The sequence below is a fragment of the Sander vitreus genome, chromosome 6 (assembly GCF_031162955.1).
Source record: "Sander vitreus isolate 19-12246 chromosome 6, sanVit1, whole genome shotgun sequence".
Taxonomy (NCBI): Eukaryota; Metazoa; Chordata; class Actinopteri; order Perciformes; family Percidae; genus Sander; species Sander vitreus.
The window spans coordinates 1,746,590-1,761,775 of NC_135860.1; the positions used below are offsets into that span (position 1 = coordinate 1,746,590).

At 39.8% G+C, this 15,186-nt stretch overlaps 1 protein-coding gene across 1 annotated transcript in view; it reads left to right on the plus strand.

The window, feature by feature from the left end:
* LOC144519115 (neural-cadherin) overlaps positions 1 to 15,186 on the plus strand; it is a 106,316-nt gene that overhangs the window by 71,587 nt on the left and 19,543 nt on the right. The window contains 2 exon segments of the mRNA XM_078252024.1: positions 11,113 to 11,297; positions 12,429 to 12,664. Of these exon segments, the coding sequence (XP_078108150.1) occupies positions 11,113 to 11,297; positions 12,429 to 12,664 (421 nt within the window).

Below are 15,186 nucleotides of genomic sequence, written 5' to 3' on the forward strand. Positions count from 1 at the left end.
TTAATCACATCGCGATTAACGCGTTAACGCTGACAGCCCTAATATTGTATATTGACCATGGTGACATAGATGGACGGTCTAAACAATAAATAATCAATCAATCAAACTTTATTTATATAGCACTTTACAGAAACCAGCAGGTATCCAAAGTACTTAACATCAGAAACCAAGAGTAAAAACACACATCATATAACATATCATACAATAGAAAGAATGAAACATAGAAAACAGTCAAATCAGAAATGGTTACAAAGGAACAGAAGAATGAAATTGTCACACCACTTCTACGTATTAAAAGTCATTCTAAACATATACGTTTTAAGTTTGGACCTAAAAAGAGCTACATCTGTAATAGTGCGAATACCAGGGGGTAACTTGTTCCAGAGTCTCGGGGGCAGCAACTGCAAAAGCCTGATCGCCCCACCGTTTATACTTTGACCTTGTCACTTCTAAAACTCGCTGATTTGAAGAACGCAATGACCGGTTGTGCTCACGCAAAGTTAAAATCTCAGACAAATACTCTGGGGCCAGACCATTTAAGGCCTTGAAAGCAAACAATTCTCTGTCTGATTCTCCATAGAATTGCTTGGTTTCTCCCAATAAATCATGATCTATAGCCTATTCTGGAATACATTTATTAATCAGAGAACCCACATTAACATAACACAAGCAGAGCACTAAATAGTTTATTAAATGTATGATCGCTTCTCTGTCAAAATCGGCAGTAGGAGCTTAGAAACGTTTTATGGCTTGCAGCTCTCGTTACAAACAGCGCTGTCCGTTGGCCTGAAACAGCAGCTAAGCTGTAGTCGCATCACATCACGTATCTCGGCCAATGTTTGCTTTTTTCTAAAGGTAAAAAAATAGGGGAAAAACACAACAGATGACTTGGCAACACCTGGTGCATTTCAGCTCTTTTGTATGCAATCAGTCGACTAAAGACAAGACGTTACCACTTAGTATATATTAGAAGGCTATATATTGCATACAGTACCTAAATCCCTTCTTTGATTAGTTTTTCTTCATAACACACTGGCCACAATCATTTTTTAATTAAAGATTGTTGTTTCATTTCAATATCACACACAACATTTGCATGAATCTGTGGATTGAATCAGCAGCCCACGCATTCTGCAGGAAATAATATATCAGGTGGATCGAAGCATTTGTTTCACAGCAACGACCAACTTTCAAAGTGCTCAGTGAGATCTCAGGCTCTTTATTGGGACGAAGCTTAAGTCAGGAACCATCTGAGGAGACAACCAGACAAAACTGTGATGAGTCATGATTCATACTTAGGTTAAACTATCAAATATAACTTTCCTGATCACATTCCTGCTCCTGACAGGATGCAGCCTTTAGATTTTAATCACCACCCGCAGGACAAACTTTACATTTTTAACTCTAAGAAAAGCTGAATTATCCATATGATCAAATCCCCTCGGACAAAGACAGATTAAATTCATACATACCATGTAATCGATCAAAAAGGGGAGCTCTCTTTAATTATTCCAGGCCATAGTGATGAGGGCTGGGTTTTCATCTGCTCTTTTAGGCCTTAGAGATCTGCGCCTCCTGCCACTTCCGCTGCAGCTCTGTCAGAACGAGAGGATGGTGAGCTGTCAGACTTTACAGAGGTCAGCACGTAAGCTTCAGGTGTATTCATTAAATATATATTTTACATTTTTGACACGCGTAATTATCTCTTTAGACCTCATGTGAGGAGACAGGCTGTTGTCACGAACCAGTCATACTTATTGTTTCTGAAAAGTTAAGCACTGTAATTCAAATGTATTTAACACATTTATTGCTGTACACACCACATTGACTGCTGTTGTATAAGAGCGCTGTTGACCTCGTAGGAAGGGGGTCAGGGTGGATGTATGGCTCCTATAACACGGCGCTTTCAAGCTGGGGAGCAGAGTTCATGTACCGGGGAAATCACAAGACTTTCATCTAGGAAATGAGTGTTTGTGTCTGTTTTAATCCAAACCAAGATCGTATCTAGGCGTTTTGTTGACTTTTACTTGGCTTTGAATTTACTGACATTATCCCCCATTATTTCTTTAAATAAGTTGATTAAAAGTAAAAACTGGTTGAAATGTTTTTAATGCAAAATATGTTTTTTAGTGCAGAAATTGTTGGGAGTATTTTTACATTGTTGTATCACTACTTTTACTGAAGTGAAGGAGTATTTCCTCCACCACTGCTCACCGGAGCGCAGGAGTTGGGGCACAGGTCCAGTTTGCAGTGCAGGTAGATGTCGCCAGCTTTCCCAGTGAACTGGAACATGTTGAAAGAGAAGGAGTTGGATGTTCCCAGTCCGTTTCCCTGCACACTCACCGTGTGGTCAGCGGGGTTCAGGCATCTGCTCAGAAACAAGAAATCAGACATGATAATGACATGCATTAGCAGTGGATCCTTACAGTGGACAACGGCACGTTCACTTAGAGCCGGAGCGAATATTTGTGTAGCTTTAATCTGTTTGATCAACGGATCAGATTGGAATCATTTGTGTTTAATCGCGTTACTCTCCTTGCCCGTGGTGTAGAACTGTAGGCACCAGCAACGTTATTTCCGTCATCAATATGGCTGAAACCCACTGCTGTTGCAGATATGATGGAAAATCAAAAACAAACCGCTTAATGTCTGGATTAATATATCAGGAGGAGCAAGAAGCTCAGTAATTTCCACTGGCTTCTCCAGATAGTTAAACATTACATCTGAATGACACTTCCAGCTCTACTACGGCGTACAGAATTTGCAGGGTTTTTTTTGGCAATAAACGGATGTAAAGTATGCCGAAATAACAACGTCATAATGCCGATTTCTGAATGCCGTTCAGATCTATCAGGGCTACGTTTTTGCGACACACGCACCTAGGTGTGAACGCACCATACGAGTTTTATCTCACCCGTTGATGACGACGATGACTTCCATTAGGTGACGGCTGGTTGGTCGCGCAGCAGGAGTCGGTCACTATGGAGATCACGTTGTCGTCCCGACCCGCCGTCATCAGCTCCACCCAGACCCTCTGGTCCAGCACGAGCTCAGTGTCCGGCCCCACAACGTTCATGAAGCTGGCGTCGGTGTACGCTTTCATCAGCAGAGTGTAACTCCAAATTCAAGATACAATCACCTGCACCACGGAGCTGGAGACACACACACACACACACACACACACACACACACACACACTTTTCAGCTGTCTTAAACTTCAACTACATCAGGCTGCACGTTAACAACCAGGTGACACTCCACACACACCTGTCTTTAATTTTGAAGGACACACTCCTGATGTCTGGGTTTGTGTGCAAGCAGGAGAAGTCGATCATGACTTGGTCGTGGCGGGTGATGACGTCCGTGGAGCTGTTCTGCATCGTGATGGTGTTCTGGTAGATGAGTTGGCTTTCGTTGTTGCTCTACATTGTACCAGGAACACAGACAGGGTTTGACTTCATTTAATCACAGCAGTCAGATTCTTTTCATGCTCACCTGTGACATTTACAATCCAGAGAGAGAGAGAAATGTACTAACCAATGTTGGTGTTTAGAGTCCATATTTGTATCATGCAGTTCATAAATCACATGCATCTTACTGTCACTATTAACAAGTGGAACAATGTCAGGTATATAACTATGATAAGTACTGCGCTGTAATTTGTACCTATTCCTTGTATTTATTACTGTCACCACCACATGGACTGGTGCTGTATAAGAGTGCAAAGATCTGCGTAGCGGGGTGGATGGTTGGGTCCTAAAACACAGGGTTTTGAAGCAGAGGAGCAGAGTTTGTGTCCCAGAATAAGTTTAGCAGAAAACACTAGACTTTTACCCAGGAAACGGCAGTTTGTGTCCCAGGAGTACTACTTAAGGGTTAGATCGACTTTTAACACTATATATTTACAGTTATCGTTGTTGGTGAAGACCGGCCTTAGTCTACTTTTACTCTCTGTGTAGACATTTACATACCAAACAGGGAAGCCCAAACTGTAGAGAAAATCACTCATGGCCTGGCTGAGACTCCTCATTACTTTGCCATGAATCTACAGTGAAGTGATAAACAGGAGCTAAACACTAGAGGCGAGCACCCATCATGACCTGGGTCCCGCAGGTGTTGCTGCTGTCAAAGCTGAAAGTCACCATGTGGGTCTCGTCCATGTGTCCTTTGCAGCTCTCGTCTATGAGGTGTAAGGTGGTGTAGTCGATGTTTTTGGCGCTGAGCAGACATCCAGCCAGAGTAAGAGTGGCAGAGCTCCCCATGCAGACTGTCGGGTCGCCTGAACACCCAACGGGACAAAGAAGAAGTTAAAAAAAATATATTACCACTTCAATGTAGATTTACTATAATTAAGTCATGTGCTGATGTTGTATTTGTATCAGATTCTGAGCTATAATGGAGGCAGACATAGAGCTCAACAGTGTGGTTTTAGAAGTAACAACCCCATTGATTTTCACCATAATGATTTAGATTATCGGCCATAATGTCTAAACCATCCAAGGTAGACTGACCACGAGCTACGAGGTTGTGTAACGGAGGTTTCTGCTTCTGTAGAAGCCACAAGTAATAATAATAATAATAATAAGAAGAATACATTTTATGCATTGGCGCCTTCCAGGACACCCAAGCACATCTTGTATTGTATTGTACGCACATTAATAAAAACAATAATAGAAGCACAACAAATGTATCGATAGAAAAATCCTGTAGTAAGTAAAAACCAAAGGTATGCAACTATTAAAAACAATTATGTCAGTAAAATCAAGGTGGATGTAGTGAACTATGTTGGGTATGCCAATCTGAACAGATGTGTTTTAAGTGTGATTTGAATTGATGAAGAGAGTCTAGTGCAACAAATCTGTGTGAAATGGGAAAATTTTTAGTTTTTTTCGCGATGTCATGGAGAAGTACTACACTACCCACAATCCTAAGCGTAACAGCGATGGCTCTGATCGGTGGAGCTCGCTGTTACCATGGAAATGTTTACCGAACCCGCAAATGGCTATAGTGAACTGCTACCATTGAAATCTATGATCGTTTCTGTACACAGTCTTGTTCTTTTGCAATTCGCTGTACAGGACCTCGCAGCTAGGGGGTGAAAAAACACAATGCTTGTTTACAAAACCTTCCAGGTAGAAAACTGGAACGAGGAACAACTGGATATACTTTCACCTCATTCATCTAAAAAGCATGTTTGATGCTTTCATCTGTCAACATGTTCACTAACGTTAGCTTGAAGAGCTAATTTACCCAACAAGTCCTCCAAACCACACGACAATATGGTTCGTTTGTTCCTACCCCCTAGTATGATGCACAGGAACGTTTTCCGACCTCATATCTAAACCAGAGAACGTAACAGTTGCAGTTTTCAATTACTTAGTTATGTTTTAAAAAGCATTGTGGTTTGGCTTAACTATATATCACATATCTCCCCAATTCAAATCAACGGCCATTTCTCTACCCGGAAAGTTGTTTTTGTGTTCGGTGATTCAGTCTATACAACATTAATAAGCAGGTGATGTCAGTCTGTGCATCAAGTTAAGACTAGGACATACCCAGCCTTACTGGAATTAGACTTCTCTTGGAGTTAATGGGGTTTCCACACAAGCCTTCTGTAGCTGAAGGAAATCCTGGTGAATGACAAATAAAGACAAGTCAATAGACTTTTAACCAGACAGCATGTCATTCTTAAATCCACCTTTGTGAAAAGTAGAGCTGCAAAGAATAATTGATTGATTGAGTAATTTTTTATGAAATAAGTACAAATTCTCACATTCCAGCCTCTTAAATGTCTTCACTCCTCTGTGAAAATTGACAATGAAAATAAATGTAAGTTGGAGCCCTAGATTTAGTTTTCTGTACCTGTTATCACTGCAGTGTTGCCATCAAAAGAGATTATGAGCGAAGAACCAATCTGGACAGTGACTCCATCCTGGTCCTTGGAGAACGCCACACCTTTAACCACCTGAGCCGTGGCGTTGAGCGTTAGTGTTTGGTCACCAACCTACATCACAGCAGATGATTGGAGGAAACACTGACTCAAACAACACAAATACATACATGCATGTAAACAGCTTAGTCAGAATATAGTCTATTTTGAATAAAGGCAAAAAACTGAATATTAAGTGCATGTAAACGTAGTCGTTGATTGATCAAACCAAGACAATCTACGGTAAATTTTTAAACCACGCCATAAATACACTTTTACTTCCTTTTAGATGGATTGTGGCAGCTTACTCAAACTATTCCCCCTTGTCCAAGATAGATTTTTGAAACTGCCACAGTTATTGTCAAGGAGTCCAAAAATGGCACATCTGTACGGCTTCGCTCCTGGAAACCTGCCAATATGTCTAAATATGTCTTCCTTGAGGCCTTATCAGTCTGTATATACAGCGATCCGGGACCGACTGGATTCTGTTGAAGAAATCGATGACGTTGGAGCCAGTCACAGTACACACAGGGCGGAACACAGTGTGGACCACACCTGATGCAGATGGAAACAGACAGAAATTTTGTGTCTTTTTATTTCTTATAGCAAAATCCACAAAGACCGTGAAAACAGAAGTTTTATCCTGTGTCAACCCATTCTCATGAAGGGGTTCGTGACCAGACTCCATTTAAATAAACAGTTATTTTACCATCCAAATACACACTCTATTCAAAGTCGACAATAAAATAAAGAAAAGCCTTCTTTGTTCATCTTTCCACTGTTCCAACAATCACCACTCTGGTTTGGTTGAAATAAACCCTTAATTCACCCATTTACATGTGGAGATATGCTGGCTCTATACACGCTAAAAGTCCTGTTTATTTACATGGAGTCTGGTGGGTTTGGTGATAGTGATTTTTTCTTGTTCAACAAAAAGGATTTTACTCTTTAACAAAAAGGTCTATCTCTGTAGGGATCCTTTCCATAATGTTGTCAGACACTTAGAATAATAATCTGAGTCGGTGGCAAAAAGCACTTTTAGTGGACGTAAATTGAAGGTGTGTAATTTTCCATTAATGTTACATTGCAGTTTGTTTCGCCGCTGCCGACTGAAGCCATCTTGCTCAATATTTGACCAATTTGAAAGATTGTTGTTCCCATCAGTCCTTTGACACACAAACACAAGGAAAAGGTGTCCAGGTTGTTGAAAAGAAGAATTAACCTTTTAAAACCCATGCAGTGACACCGTGCTATTTCATCAAACACCTTTAAACTGAAGGTTGTATGTATTCTAAAGCACAGAAAACATTTCAGAGGCTGCTTACCTGCCAGCAGGAGGAGCAATGCAGCCGGCTTCAACATGATGAAGTAGTAGCAGTAAAGTGTCAGAGACCTGGGAGGGATACAGGTCACATAGTAAGTGGCAAAACAAGTGATTTAATCCCTTCAATAACCATCAGGGGCGTAGCACAACATTCTTCAACCTGTACAATGGCATTCTCTCTGCTTTTTGGGCTCCAGCCCCGAATGTGGCCCCCGTTTTTCTGATGTTCAAATACATAAAGTATAAGGGATGGTTTTGATGATTTGATTCATATTAATGCCTAAATTATCAAATTGAAACAAAATGAATGTAAAATGTAAAACGAGTGACAAACCAGGGTTGTTATAGTAAACTAGAAGGAAAATAAGCAGTGACAAATATTTTAATTATTATTAACTAAAACTGAATTTAAAAAAAAATGATTTAAGAAAAACTAAAAACTAAACTGAAACTATATTTCCAGGTTAAAATAAGATGAAAATATATTAAAACTAAACAAATGAAATCCAAAAGTCCAAACTCAGCTGATCTGAGTCCAGACTAATTTTCATTCCAGACACCTAAAAAGAGGCAAAAATGATCTGATAAGTTACTATTTTTAAGTTACATAACATAATCTGGGCTGCTCTGATTGTAAATCATCAAGGATCCCTGCAACAATGCCAAGTAAATGTGGTCTACAATACTCTGAATTAAATGTTAGATCAACAGAAGAACATTTAACCAATTATATTAGATTTCTGTAGGGAATACCAGGAAGGTCATTTTTATAAACCTAAATGATTCGGGGCTTCAGAGGAAACATTCGGAGATGGAGCAGTAAAGGAAAGGAAGGCACTGTAAAGAAAAAACACAAATAACAATTCAAATATAATGAATATAATGATGTAAAGTATCAGGCGATCTGTATTGCTTTAAATATTTATTGTCATTTAATGTAATCTCTGCTGAGTCAACACACATTTAGACATGATTTACTCCTCCGTCCTCTTTTGTGTCTTTAGTTTGGGGAAGTACTGTCACCTCTTTACATTTTTCTCTAATGTTCCAAACTTTCTGCTTATTCACAACAGGCTGTCTGTGTTCTCTGAGATTTGGAGAATAGTCGTAATATTTTGAGAATAAAGTCACAATATTTCAAGAAAAGATCCACCTGCTCTAAAGTCTCAATAACAAAGTGATGAATGTTCCTGGATTTCAATATAATTTATATATATTATATATAGATGTTCCAATTGGGCAGGTTTCCCAGAAAGCTGTATGATCACTCCTCTCATACCATTGCTATAGGGCAATCACTGCCGACCTCTCACACCCAGGACAGCACCTGTTCATCCTCCTGCCCTCTGACATGGCTGTCACCTTAAAAGTGCTCCAAGCTGAAAATACCAAGTACTTTATATATATAAATGACCCGTTTTTCCTAAATGCATTAGGTGCTTTTAACCAGTTTGTGACAAATGACAGATGTCAGGCCAACGACTCCTCCCATTCCTTCACTCTATGTTTACTGACACAAAGGTTTTATAAGCTTCTGGTTCCTTTAATATCAGATTTTTGAATGGTGTGTAAATCCTGAATGCTAAAAATAAGGGCGTAGGTTTCTTATCCAACATTGGTGGGGACGGGACACATATTAAATTTAAGGGGGGGTCTGGAGGTTCTCCCCCTACAAATTTTGACCATTAACGAGTCAAAAATGGTCCTAATGCTATAAATAGGGACATATGTTTTGATCCAACATTGGTCATGACAGATATTAAACATTAAACACTTAATTTCCTGCAGTCTGGTGAATCTTTCTGGACCAATTTTGGCTTTTTCTTCATCAAGGTTCAACGTTTAATCTTCTTAAAAGACTTAGTCGTTGGCGATCAGCGGTGGAATGTAACTAAGTACATTTACTCAAGTACGGCACTTAAGTACAAATGTGAGGTACTTGTACTTTACTTGAGTCTTTTCTTTTCATGCTACTTTCTACTTCTACTTCGCTACATTTCAGAGAGAAATATTGTACTTTTTACTCCACTACATTAATCTGTTACAGCTTTAGTTACTAGTTACTTTACACGTTAAGATTACTGCACACTAAACACATGTAGTTTATAAAATCTGATGTTTTATTCTAAAGTAAACTAACCAACAATATAACGACTACAAGTCCAGCTGAGATGATCAGACCATTAAACACACAGCTGGGTTGGATCCTTTACTCTTTCTACAATGGGAGGATTCTTCTTTACTTTTAATACTTTAACTACATTTTCCTGATGATACTTACACACGTTTACTTAAGCAACATTTCCAATGCAGGACTTTTACTTGTAACAGAGTATTTTTACAGTGTGGTAGTAGTATTTCTACTGAAGTAAAGGATCTGAATACTTCTTTCACCACTGTTGGCGATAAACATTGTAGGCCTCAGGCACCTCCATTGATGCAAGTAAAGATATAGGGCTTAAATATGAGAAATACAACATTTCAAACTATTAAATATTTATTCTCATAGATCAAGTTTTTGCTTTTTTTTATGTAATCTCACACATTTAGGCAGGATTTACTCTTCTGTCCTGTTTTGTGTCTTTAGTTTAGGGGAAGCAACCTCTTTAAATGTGCATGTGGCGCCTGTTCCCGTCAATGATACATTAATACATTTTAATTCATGTAAAAAAAAAACTGCTTTGAATGTGTTTTAGCAAGACTTTTTCCTCTAATGTTCAAAATGTTCTGCACATTCAAAACAGGCTGTCTGTGTTCTCTGAGATTTGGAGAATTTTTGTAATATTTTGAGAACAAAGTCACAATATTTCAAGAAAAACTCCACCTGCCATAAAGTCTGAATAACAAACTAAATGTCACAGGGTTTCAAATATTCCAGTTGAGCAGATTTCCCAGATTGCTTTATGATCACTCATCTCTTTCATCTATCGTGTCCTCTGCCTTCACATGGGCATCACTGGCCTTAAAATGGCTCAACGCAGAAAATACCTTCTGTTTAACCCGAGTGCTTCGGGTGCTTGTAACAAATTTAACAATGACAAATGACCGATACCTTCCAAAAGGTACAAAGCAGAAGCTTCTTTCTCAGAAAAGATAAGACTCTGTTGTCTCCCTGAGGAGAATGTTGTCTTGCCCAATCAAGAGAACACAGGTGACGGCAGACTATATACACACCAATAGCTGAAGAAATGCCGACCAGAACATTAAAAAAACAGTTAATGTATATTGATTCTTTGTCCTACGATAAAATATTAACTCATATCACAAAGTCTGCCCCGATACGATTTTGATTCAATTCAGGGTCCTGCCATCGGTACGAGATGATCAGTTAAATTTATACATATTTATAAAAAACAACTAAAATATGATTAGTCACTTTAATGACCTAGCTCCTTAAGACATTTACATTAAAACTAAACTACTGTTTTTGACAAAAAGAATAAATATAAAGTGGTAATTTTAAAATTAAGGTTCATCTTAAAGATGACGATATGTATCGATATTTTCACTTTTGTATCGATAATATTGGATTGAGGATATTTATCGATCCAGATCAGTGTATTGTTACACTCCTACCACTAGGGCTGGGTACTGAATTCAATACTTTTTAGACACCAACTGAATTGCCTCTGAAGTATCGGGTATCGAAAAATGCCTCGTCGTTCAATACCCAAATTCAATACTTGAGGAGCAAATCTCATCAGAGTGAGTGAGCCAATCAGCACGCAGCATGCTTCTACCCAGCTCTAATAATGTCTGTGATTGGCTGTCTGACGTTACACGCCGTAGAGACACGCAGGAAAATCTCTACGTTAACATGCGTACATGTAAAGCATCTCTGTCTTTCTGTCTGTCTCAGGTGGTTCAGTCTGAACCAGAGCTCCGGTACGCTCAGCATCAGGGAGGGGGCTCCTCCGGGATCGTACCAGCTGCAGGTGCGCGTGTCGGACCACACCTGGCCCGACGCGACCTCCACGGCTCAGGTAGATGTCAGGGGGCTGCAGCAGGACGCCCTGATGAACGCCGCCTCCCTCCGCATCAACAGTGAGTCCCACAGTCCACTGATACACACTGATGCATGCTGGGTAACAACTCTGATGATACACACTGATACACTCTGATATACTCTGATACACACTGATGCTAGACACTGATGCATGATGGGTAACAACTCTGATGATAGACACTGATGCATGATGGGTAACAACTCTGATGATAGACACTGATACACTCTGATGCATGATGGGTAACAACTCTGATGATAGACACTGATGCGTGATGGGTAACAACTCTGATGATAGACACTGATGCGTGATGGGTAACAACTCTGATGATAGACACTGATGCATGATGGGTAACAACTCTGACGATAGACACTGATACACTCTGATGCATGATGGGTAACAACTCTGATGATAGACACTGATACACTCTGATGCATGATGGGTAACAACTCTGATGATAGACACTGATGCATGATGGGTAACAACTCTGATGATAGACACTGATGCATGATGGGTAACAACTCTGATGATACACACTGATGCATGATGGGTAACAACTCTGATGATACACGCTGATGCATGATGGGTAACAACTCTGATGATAGACACTGATGCATGATGGGTAACAACTCTGATGATACACACTAATGCATGATGGGTAACAACTCTGATTATACACGCTGATACACTCTGATACACACTGATGCATGATGGGTAAAAACTCTGATGATACACGATGATGCATGATGGGTAACAACTCTGATGATAGACACTGATGCATGATGGGTAACAACTCTGATGATGCACACTGATGCATGATGGGTAACAACTCTGATGATGCACACTGATGCATGATGGGTAAAAAACTGATGATACACGCTGATACACTCTGATACACACTGATGCATGATGGGTAAAAACTCTGATGGTACACGCTGATGCATGATGGGTAATAACTCTGATACACAATAGCTATGTTGGAAACCGTTCCCTCATTCACTCACACACTATTCCCTATATAGTGTTTATTAAATAGTGAACCATATAGGGAACGACCAAACCAGATTTTGGGCACTTACTGAGGAGATGCGTCCGTTGTTGTATTGAGTATATATACTATATATAGTGCTTATATTAAATAAACATGTTGGCCCTACTTCTCTTCCTCCAGATCTGACGGTGGAGGAGTTTTTCAGCAGCAGAGGAGGCGAGGAGAGTCGATTCTCCCGTCTGGGTCGGATGTTAGCTGAACTCCTGCAGACGTTGCCGGAAAACGTCCAGATCTTCTCTGCAGGCGACGCCGGCCAGCACGGCGTGAAGGCGCTCAACGTGTGGTTTGCCGCTCACGGCTCGCCGTACTACAAGGCAGAGAAGCTGCACGGCTACGTGGCAGCAAACACAGCCAAGGTGAGGAGAGAGTTAGAGCCTGACCCTCTTAACTATTCCCTTTTCACTTTGACTTTTTCGACACTGACACTTTTTTTGTTGCTTTTTATGGCAGTTTTAACTCTTGAAGCTTCTTTTTGGACAATTTTGACGCTGTTTTTGCGCTTTGTCGGACGGTTTTAATGCTTTCGATGCACGTACTTACCTTCGGTCCTCTGGTTTGCCTGTTTGTAAAGCAAAAAGTATAAATTATCACCTAATTCTGTGCTACATCTAGGCTTCTGGCCAACTTAATTCAGTTTTTTAATTTCTTTGGTTAATTACTGATATAGATACTTTGAAAACGGGTGAAATTTGACCCGAGGACAACAGGAGGGTTAAGCATTACGTTGTAATAGGTAGTGTCACTTAGAGATACTTAACACATGCTGTATAGCATTGAATGCTCTTGTTTCACACACATATGAACACACGTGCAAGGAGAGGTTAAATACAGGGGTTAAACACTGCAAAGAGGACATTTCACTCGAGCAAGCGGCTGCTCGTGTGATACACTCACTGTAAACATTTTTATGAATATTTTAGAGCCATTAAAAGCTTTAGAGCAGCTGCTGACCTGAGGTCAGTAACTGTAAGAGGCAGGAATGGGATGACAGTCGGTGAACCGTGTAAACGCACATGTAAAGCACACACACACACACACAGACAGACAACAGAGCAAGTAATATCTAAACTATCAGCTGGGTTTTTGTTGATAAGACTGCCAAAGGATTCATGAAAGGGAGAAGAAAAAGAAACTGCAAAGCACAAATAAAAATAAACCAAGCTAATTAAAGAGTAAAGACACGTGGCCGGGTTGGCTCAGTGGGTAGAGCAGGCACACATTATACGTAGAGGTTTATGCCTCGACGCAGAGGTCCAGAGTTTGAGTCCGACCTGTGACGATTTCCTGCATGTCTTCCCCCTCTCTCTCCCCTTTCTCACCTAGCTCTCCTGTCCATTAAAGGCAGAAAAGCCCCCCCCAAAAAAAAAAAAGTAAAAATAAATGCTAAAACACAAAAAATCAGCAAAATTAAGTGCGGGGGCACAAGTTCAGTTCCTGCAGCAGGCACATGTCCTGTCAGAGTGTCGGGACGGATTCAGTTCAGCACATCTCATTCTGTGCTGCCATCAAAACCCATAAAAAAAAAAGCACTCATAACAACAGTATTGAGTATACATACCAGTAGAAAGCACACACAGTGTGATTAAAAATAACTGGAGCATCAAATGCTGCAGAAGAAAGGAAAGTGTCTTTAATTATCGCAGGTTAAAAGGAAAAGTATTTTGGCTGATTTAGAACAAGAATGTCGGATGAATACAAAATAAGATAAAGTTCAAACTTGCTCCGGAGACCAGAAACTGAAGCCGTGCCTGGGGAGTGTAAGTCACTGAGGATGAGAGTGTCAGCTGAATAACTGAACTCCAAAAGAAATACACACAGTTGGAGAGAGACGGGAAGCCCTGAGGGACTCTGATGAAAACCTCTCACCCATAAAGACAAAATGAGAGAAAAGAATCAAGATGACAAGCAGGGAAAAGGGTGAATTTTGGCAACAGAAAGCGAATGACAGCAAAAACTTTAAATGACAGAGAAACACCAAAGTGAATAAATAACAATAAGGGGAAGCGAGTAAATTCAGATATCATTGATGCAGGTAGACATAAGTTCAAAGAGAGCTGCTGTCATTCTCTATTAAGTTCAAACAGAGCTCGCAACTTCAATAATAAGTTTGTTAGTTTGGCGTTAGTTTTAGTTTCCTTTATATTCACCCCAGCTCAGTGGGCGAATGTAACTAAATACATTTACTCAAGTACTGTACTGTTGAAGTACTTTACTTGAGTCTTTTCATTTCCAGTTCTACTCCGCTACATTTCAGAGAGAAATATTGTACTTTTTAATCCACTACATTCATCAGACAGCTATAGTTACTTTTCACATTTAGATTTTTGCCACACAAAACACATGTAGTTTATAACATCTGATGTTTGATTATAAATGAAACTAGCCAACAATATAACGGCCTACAAGTCCAGCTGAAATGATCAGACCATTAAACACACAACTGGTTGGATTGTTTACACTTTCTAAAATGGGAGCATTGTTCTGCATTGAGTACTTTTACTTGTAATACTTTAAGTACCTTTTCCTGATGATACTTACATACTTTTACTTAAGTAACATTTTTAATGCAGGACTTTAACTTGTAACAGAATATTTTTACAGTGTGGTATTAGTACTTTTACTTAAGTAAAGGATCTGAATACTCCCTCCACTGCTGCCCCAGATTTAGTTTATTTGTAGTTAGTTTTAGCCTCCTGCTAGTTTCAATTAGTCTATTTTTGGGGGCGGTTAATTGGTTTCACGCTGCTAAACTTAAATTTTAGTTTAGTTCACAGTTCAGAGAGCTTTATTGTCCCTCAAGGGGAAATTTGATACAAAAGAACAAACAACATGATTTAAAACAGTAGATGAGGCATAAAACATTGTGGCAGCACGGAAG